Source organism: Coregonus clupeaformis, unplaced genomic scaffold (assembly GCF_020615455.1).
Source record: "Coregonus clupeaformis isolate EN_2021a unplaced genomic scaffold, ASM2061545v1 scaf1186, whole genome shotgun sequence".
In the NCBI taxonomy this organism is placed as follows: Eukaryota; Metazoa; Chordata; class Actinopteri; order Salmoniformes; family Salmonidae; genus Coregonus; species Coregonus clupeaformis.
Window position 1 is genome coordinate 85955 of NW_025534640.1, and position 9034 is coordinate 94988.

The 9034-nt window shown below is 39.3% G+C and overlaps 1 protein-coding gene across 1 annotated transcript; it reads left to right on the forward strand.

Moving 5' to 3' along the window:
• Window positions 1–1138: 1138 nt before the first annotated feature.
• LOC123486383 (SLAM family member 8-like) lies at window positions 1139–7063 on the forward strand. Its single transcript, XM_045217699.1, has 4 exons — window positions 1139–1406; window positions 4767–5069; window positions 5617–5886; window positions 6558–7063. The coding sequence occupies exons 2-4, from the start codon at window positions 4940–4942 to the stop codon at window positions 6722–6724; spliced, it is 567 nt and encodes a 188-aa protein (XP_045073634.1). The 5' UTR covers window positions 1139–1406; window positions 4767–4939; the 3' UTR covers window positions 6725–7063.
• Window positions 7064–9034: the final 1971 nt, after the last annotated feature.

Below are 9034 nucleotides of genomic sequence, written 5' to 3' on the forward strand. Positions count from 1 at the left end.
TGGCTTGTGAGCGATTCTTTCACAACTACTGGCTAAAAAGTGTACAAAAGTACCGGTTCATCTCTTTAATGATATATACCCAATGAATCTTGAAGAATATAACATATAAATGCCTCATGAGCTTAGTTCAACTGCTGTTTCCCATCAGCTGAAGACTCATTGAGATTTTCATAATGATTTTTTAGGGAAGGGTGTGCCTGAAAAGGACCATTTTCTAATGTCATATCCTCTCTGCAGCAGTTCTGAGGAGATGGTCAGTACTGGTACTGTGTATCACTTCCTCTTTAACAAACCAGGAAAAGTGCTGGGGTGGCAACATTTCAGAGTTTCAACATCATTACTGATAACAAAACTCTATAATTGAATGTCTGGCATTTGATTGGAAAACCCCTTGTAATAAAACAGAATAGAATATTATAGACTATTATAGAAGAGAAGAGAAGAGAAGAGAAGAGAAGAGAAGAGAAGAGAAGAGAAGAGAAGAGAAGAGAAGAGAAGAGAAGAGAAGAGAAGAGAAGAGAAGAGAAATGTCAAAAGAGAACTCTCCAAACTAGTACTTTAGGTTGATCAGTTATGGTTTAGTTGCAACATCAGGAAATACTAACAGAAATACATATCAAGAACTTGAGACACGTGATGTCCTTTCTCTGATAAAAATAGTGATGTGCAACATTTTATAACCGCCCCCTCATCTAAGAAAGCAAGGACCTCTCACTATACTTTAACATTAACCTGCTGTAGTTCTACAACCAACACAGACAGACAGACAGACAGACAGACCGACAGACAGACAGACAGACAGACAGACAGACAGACATACAGACAGACAGACAGACTGACTGACTGACTGTGTCTGTGTCACGGAGACCACCAGACAGGAAGTGACACAATATGTTACATGAAACGTAGAAGGGGGCCTTTGACAGTAAGCTAGGACCCACTTCCTCACAAAAAACACACTGAACAATGAGCATGCAGGATAACTCATGCAAACCCTTCTGCAGGCATACGATGCCTACATGAAAATACACACACACACCGTTCGGATACCATCAGCCTGATCACCGCAGTAACAGACCCCAAACACGCACTCCTCATTCTCTAACTCTCAAGCTGAGTGAAGGGGTATTTTCAGATAGATTGTGACTTCCTTTTCAACTAACATACAGGCAGTCTTTTTTAGAACAGCAGCTCTCATCAAAATAAGTCTCTTCTCTCCCTTCTCTACTCTCTCTCTCTCCTCTGTGTGTTTTGGTGAGTCTAGCTAGCTACCAGTCAGTCACAGAGAGATAGGGAGGACGTACAGCCAGAGGAAACAGACACACAACACCTAACAGAGATGTCTGGTGGTCCCCTCTCCTGCTTCTCCAAACAGGGAATACTCCTACTCTCTATCCTCCACTATGGTTAGTATTGTATGGATTCTTCACTTTCTCCTGTTCATGTTTTGTATCTATTACATGTACTTGCTTGCATAATAAAGTTAGGAAAACTGTTCAACGGTTAACTTCCTTGTTGGTTTGTACATGGTGTGTGTTGAATGGGAAGTGCCTTGTCAGTGATTGGTTGGATATATCAAAATATTTACTTTATTACTGTGTGATAACACCTCTGACTATATTCAGACAAACATATATGGTGTTTTGATAATGCATTTTTTTATGAAACACATTCCGTCTGTGATGGTGTGGTTGGATCAATAGCTTTTGCAGTGCCTCTGGAAAGCAGGAGATCTTACGATCATGTTCTAGATGCATGTCATTCATGAAATTTAAGGTGATACTGGATTGTATCCAATGTTTTTAAGGCGTCCCTTACAAAAATAACTCGCTATCACTTTATTTGGATAGTCCCAAGTAGGTAGTTTGTAGATGGTTTGTAGATGTTCAATAACTGTCATCAACATTTCCACTAACTATCTACTAACCCTAACCCTAGCCCTAACTCTAACTTTAACCCTTATCCTAACCTTAACCTTTACCCTAACCATTATTCTAAACCTAACCTTAACTTAAACTTAGCAAGCAGTTGTTTTTCAACAGATAGTTTGTTGATAGTATGACCATCTGTAGATCATCTACAGTGCATTCGGAAAGTATTCAGACCACCTCCCTTTTTCCACATTCTCTTACGTTACACCCCTATTCTAAAATGGAATAAATAAATACAAATTCTCATCAATCTACATACAATACCCCATTATAACAATGCGAAAACAGGTTTTTAGAAATTTTTGCAAATGTATTAAAAATGAAAAAACAGATACCTTACAGGACATCAGAATGGGGCGACGGTTCACCTTCCAACAGGACAACAACCCTAAGTATTCAGAACCTATGCTATGAGAATCGAAATTATATTCAGGTGCATCCTTTTTCCATTGATAATCCATGAAATGTGTTTACAACTTGATTGGAGTCCACCTGCGGTAAATTCAATTGATTTGACATGATTTGGAAAGGCACACACCTGTCTCTATATAAGGTCCCACAGTTGACAGTGCATGTCAGAGCAAAAACCAAGCCATGAGGTCGAAGGAATTGTCCGTAGAGCTCCGAGACAGGATTTTGCCGAGGCACAGATCTGTGGAATGTTACCAAAAAATGTCTGCAGCAATGAAGGTCCCCAAGAACACAGCGGCCTCGATCATTCTTAAATGGAAGAAGTTTGGAACCATCAAGACTCTTCCTAGAGCTGGCCGCCCGGCCAAACTGAGTAATCAGGGCCTTGGTTAGTGAGGTGACTGAGAACTCGATGGTCACTCTGACAGAGCTCCAGAGTTATTCTGTGGAGATGGGCGAAACTTCCATAAAGACAACCATGTCTGCAGCACTCTACCAATAAGGCCTTTATGGTAGAGTGGCCAGATGGAAGCCACTCCTCAGTAAAAGGCACAAGACAGCCCGCTTGGAGTTTGCCAAAAGGAACCTAAAGGACTCTCAGACCATGAGAAACAAGATTCTCTGGTCTGATGAAACCAAGATTGAACTTTTTGGCCTGAATGCCAATCGTCACATCTGGAAGAAACCTGGCACCATCCCTATACTGAAGCATGGTGGTGTCAGCATCATGCTATGTTGTTTGTTTTTCAGCGGCAAGGACTGGGAGACTAGTCAGGATCGAAGGAAAGATGAACGCCACAAAGTACAAAGAGGACATTGATGAAAACCTGCTCCAGAGCGCTCAGGACCTCAGACTGGGTCGACGGTTCACCTTCCAACAGGACAACAACCCTAAGCACACAGCCAAGACAACGCAGGAGTGGCTTTGGGACAAGTCTCTGAATGTCCTTGAGTGGCCCAGCCAGAGCCCAGACTTGAACCCGATCGAACATCTCTGGAGAGACCTGAATAAAGCTGTGCAGCGACGCTCTCCATCCAACCTGAGGATCTGCAGAGAAGAATGGAGAAACTCCCCAATTACAGGTGTGCCAAGCTTGTAGCATCATACCTAAGAAGATTTGAGGCTGTAATCGCTGCCAAAGGTGCTTCAACAAAGTACTGAGTAAAGGGTCTGAATACTTATGTAAATGTGATATTTCAGTTTTTAAATTTTAATTAATTTGTACACATTTCTAAAAACCTGTTTTTGCTTTGTCATTATGGGGTATTGTGTGTAGATTGATGAGGGAAAAATAACAATTGAACCAATTTTTGAATAAGGCTGTAACGTAACAAAAATTTGAAAAAAGTAATGCGGTCTGAATACATTCCGAATGCACTATATATGGTACTATCCAAATAAAGTGTGACCAAATAACTTGTCTGCAGGACAAGAACAACTGCTATTATGTCCTACATATTAAAGTTTGCGTCATTGTAACTGAATTCTTTTTTTCATAATTAATGAAAGAAGACATTTTTTAAAGGTTAATAATACATAATTGATTGTTGCCCATGGAGTGTATGATGCATTTCTGGTGCATAATTACACAGTAAAAACATTATGTAATAATAATAATAATAATAATAATAATAATAATAATAATAATAATAATAATAATAATAATAATAATAATAATAGTAGTAATTATAGTAATATTAGTAATAATAAAAATAATAGTAACAATAAAAATAATAGTAATAATAGTATATAAAATATATATATATATATATATATATATTTAATAGTAATAATAATAACAATAATAATAATAATAATAATAATAATAATAACAATAATAATAATAATAATGATGATAATAATGATACTAGTAATAGTAGTAATAATAGTAATAATAATAATAATACATGGTTTTTATATAGAGCTATTCATGGATCCAAAGTGTTTGCATTTCCACATAGTTGATTTGTACTTAGACGTGAGCCAAGGAGCATTTATTGATAAAGATCCACCCCTACTTCTCTTGTCCTGTAATCTCAACCTGTTCTGCTGAATGTGGGGGAGGAGTGGACTTTAATAAACTAAAGTATAGGACCCACACACTCAAATATGTAAAGATAGGTTAAATGTGGATATTTAAAATGTCATACAGTATAAATGAAACCTGGAAAAGTGCTATTTAAATTAAATCCATTATTATCTATTCATTGATGGGGTAACACTTTACATTGCAGTGTATTATTGTGTCATTATTTGTGTAGGCACACTGTAGGTACACTGTGTACAGTGTAACAATTAGTAACTACAATACTTTCTACACTGTACTTAAATGAATAATAAATACACAGTAATAACAGCCCTGTAGTGTAAGTGTAACCATTGATTGATGTCAGAATGTCATGTTGTGTATCTGTGTGTTTCAGGTGTGGGTATTTCTATGTTGTTCAACAAAGGAGTGGGGGACTCAGTGGAGCTGCCCTCAGGCTTAGAAAGGAAAGATTTAAAGTCAATGGAGTGGAAGTATAACAAAATGGTCATTGCAGAATTTGAAGATAACTTTACCTTACCAAGATAACAGTTTGAGGCGAGACTAGAGATGAACGACAATAACTTCAGTTTAACAATCAGAGAACTGACACTGCAAGACTCAGGGGAATTTCTAGTTTCTGCTGCATCAAACGAAGGACACCAGATTCCAACCATGACCATCCATCTTCAGATCCATGGTAGGCTGCTTTGTGTTATTCCAAATTTGTGTCCTGTATTGTCTATCTCCTGAAGGTATGGTCCATTTAGAATGATTCTCTCTCTCTCTCTCTCTCTCTCTCTCTCTCTCTCTCTCTCTCTCTCTCTCTCTCTCTCTCTCTCTCTCTCTCTCTCTCTCTCTCTCTCTCTCTCTCTCTCTCTCTCTCTCTCTCTCTCTCTCTCTCTCTCTCTCTCTCTCTCTCTCTCTCTCTCTCTCTCTCTGCTCTCTCTCTCTCTCTCTCTCTCTCTCTCTCTCTCTCTCTCTCTCTCTCTCTCTCTCTGTTTCTCTCTCTCTCTCTGTATCCCCCTCTCTCTCTCTCTCTCTCTCTCTCTCTCTCTCTCTCTCTCTCTCTCTCTCTCTCTCTCTCTCTCTCTCTTTCTCTCTCTCTCTCTCTCTCTGTTTCTCTCTCTCTCTCTGTCTCCCCCTCTCTCTCTCTTGCTCTCTCTCCCTCTCTCTATCTCTGTGTTTCTCTCTCTGTTTATCTCTCTGTTTCTCTCTCTCTCTTGCTCTCGCTCTCTCTCTCTCAGAGCCTATATCCAAGGTGGCGATCCAGAAGAAGATGAAGCTATTGGCCAACCAGTCCTGTTCAGTGTGGCTGCTGTGCAACGTGTCAGTCTGCTCCAACCTCTCCTACACCTGGGAGAGAGGGAATGAGACGTACAGGGACAACCAGAAGATTCACTTCTCTCTGTCACCAGCAGACGGAGACATCAGTGTAACCTGCAACGCCTCCGACTCAGTCAGTTGGAAATCTGCATCTACAACAGTAAAGTGTTGTAATGACACAACAACCCCAGGTAACCAGATATCATAATAATCCACTCCATACACTTTTCATACAGTGTGCTTCTGTGTTTATGTTGTCAAATATAATATACAGTATTATGTAATACATGTGATGACATTGGGGAGATATAATATACAGTATTATGCAATACATGCAATTACATTGGGTAGATATAATATACAGTATTATGTAATACATGTGATTACATTGAGTAGATATAATATAGAACTCTGTAGGCTTTAGCATATTGCAGAGTCTAATCCAGTGGTTCCCAGCTCCAGTCCTCCAGTACCCCCAACAGTACACATTTTTATTGTAGCCCGGGACAAGCACACATGATTCTACTTGTCATTAATCATCAGGCCCTCATTGAGTTAATTCAGGGTTTTTTTTTGGTCTGGGACTACAACATAAAATGTGTGCTGTTGGGGGTACTAGAGGACTGGAGTTGGGAACCACTGGTCTAATCCAGTGTTTCTTAGTCCTGGTCCTGGGGACCCAAAGGGGGGCACAATTTAGTTGTTGCCCTAACACTACACGCTTGATTCCACTAAGGTATGATGATGAGTTGATTAGTGGAATCAGGTGTGTTAGTGCTAGGGCAAAAAAGAAAACGTGGACCCCTTTGGGTCTCCATGACCAGGTTTAAGAAACACCAGTCTAATCACATCTGTGTTATAGAGTATGATACATGGCTGGCCTGGAATAGGATCTACATCGGGGTACCAGTAGGAGGCGCTGTGGTGCTGATCCTCACTGTAGCTGTGGCAGTGTATTACTGCAGGGGCTGCTGTAACATGGGTTTGTACAGCATAGGGGCCTCATCTATACTTAAAGGGACATTTTAGGCTCTGGATGTATTCTTAGGATGTTTATGATGTGGCATAAGCATAATTAGATATTTTGTTCAAAATGTTGGGCTTAGGGATTTATGGAAATCGGAAAGCGAGTGTGAAACCTCAGAAGTGTGTAATGTATTAATTATTGGGTATGTTTGTGGATATCCTGTTTAGTATCTATCTGATTGGTTGATATTATGTTCTTGTCATAAACAGCAGATCTAACTGACAACACAAGAATGAAAGATGAAAGTATGGAGTAAACTACCAGAATTTTGGTAACTTTCAAGAATTGTATGTAATTTATCACTAGACAACTAGAGCCCCTTTTGATATTTCAGATGATCACAGGTGTCTGTAATTATCTCTGGCCCTCTGTGTGGCCTTATCACGTAAAATATATGAAATAACTAAATAAGATGATTTTAAAATAATTAAATTGAATCACAAAGCTGTGAAAAAAAATAAAAATAAAAACGATGGTTTATATGAGGGTTTTAGCATAAATATCCTTTATATTTGTTTTAAAAAAATGTGGGGTCAAACTGGTGGCTGTAATGAATACTCGGACAGAGTGGTAAGATCCAATCGCAGAATAGCGATGCTTTATTAGAGTACAGACAAGGGAATAGCTTAATCGAGGTCGGGCGGGCAGTGGTCAAAACCGGGCCAGGCAGAGACAGGCAGAGGTACCAAGGGAGCGGGCTTAGTCGTAGTCGAGGTCACAGGCACAGGATCAGAGAACGGTAATCACTGGGGTAGACAAGTAGAGGATTAAGCAATTTGGGGAGTCAAACAACCACGCACAGGTCGGATACACGGGTAATCAAAAACAACAAACTCTCTCTCTCTCTCGGAACAAAACGCTTAGCAAGTCACAATGGAACAATACCTCGCACCGACTGAACTTCTGAGCACACCTTATATCCTACCCTAATTACGGACAGGTGTGCTCAGAACTCAGGTGAACCAGATCGAGTCTGATGACTCCCCCTCTCTGTAGATCGGGGAAGTGTCAGACTCTGTCTAGACCCAGCCAACCCCCGATCCCTTACAGTGGCACTTGTGAAAAAAGTTAATAGCTGGAAGAGTTACAAAGTTAATTGAAAATATGGCCATTGTTGATTAGATGCTTTTTAAAATTAATTAGGCTAGTTTATCTTGAACCATATGGTCTATCCACTAGAAACTCACAGACAATGTGGACACAGCAGAGGTGTAAAGTACTTAAGTAAAAATATTTTAAAGTACTACTTAAGTAGTCATTTTGGGTATCTGTACTTTACTTTACTATATATATTTATGACAACTTTTACTTTTACTCCGCTACATTCCTAAAGAAAATAATGTACTTTTTACTCCATACACATCCCTGACACCCAAAAGAATTCATTACATTTTGAATGCTTAGCAGGACAGGAAAATGGTCCAATTCACACACTTATCAACAGAACATCCCTGGTCATCCCTACTGCCTCTGATCGAAAATCAGATTTATTCAATTCTCCACATGGTCTAAAGGGCACATCATGTAATATAACAGGCTTTCAAAATTAAAATGTACAATTTATACATAAAACATCAAAGGGATGTTCCTCTGGATTATATGTATAAAGTGGTTACTATGGAGACTCTGATGTCCAAGCACTCTTTTCATGGAACGACCCATGTATGTGTACTGTATTCCACCATACTGTGTACTGTAATTGCTGATAGGCAGTGTTTTTGTGCAATGTTCATCTATTTTGTTTATAGGTTTAAGTACCTTTTTCTGTATATATTCCAGACAAGATCAAACAGTCAGGCAATGTCCATCTATGAGACTGTAGGTGATCTGGCTGTCCCAAGACTGAACACGGTGAGAGCGAGACATGAATGGTCATACCTGATATCTTTGAACATAAATAAAATAAAACAGTCTCTGCGTGAATAGGAGACTATGTAGTCTACTTGGAAATTGTCTACATTTCATAATGCTGAAACAGTTTCTTCTTGGTTGCCTGTCACATTTAGCCGCAGACTCTGTATGACAAAATCACATTTGGACGCCAGCCAGAAGCCCCTTCTTCTTCCAACCAGGAAGTACTGTGAGCTGAACAGGATGTGGTCATAATCTGGGCATCTATAGATATAGAACCCTCTGCATCCTCAGCATCCTTCATGTGTACCTTCTGTACATAGATGTTACTGTTTCATTTCATCACGACCTGCACATTTCTGTTTTGTTTTGCTTACTTGTTCAGAACTAGAATCTTCATCTGTTCATGATCATTATGTGGTACAACTTGTTATTTTCAAGATATTCAGAGTTACATAACT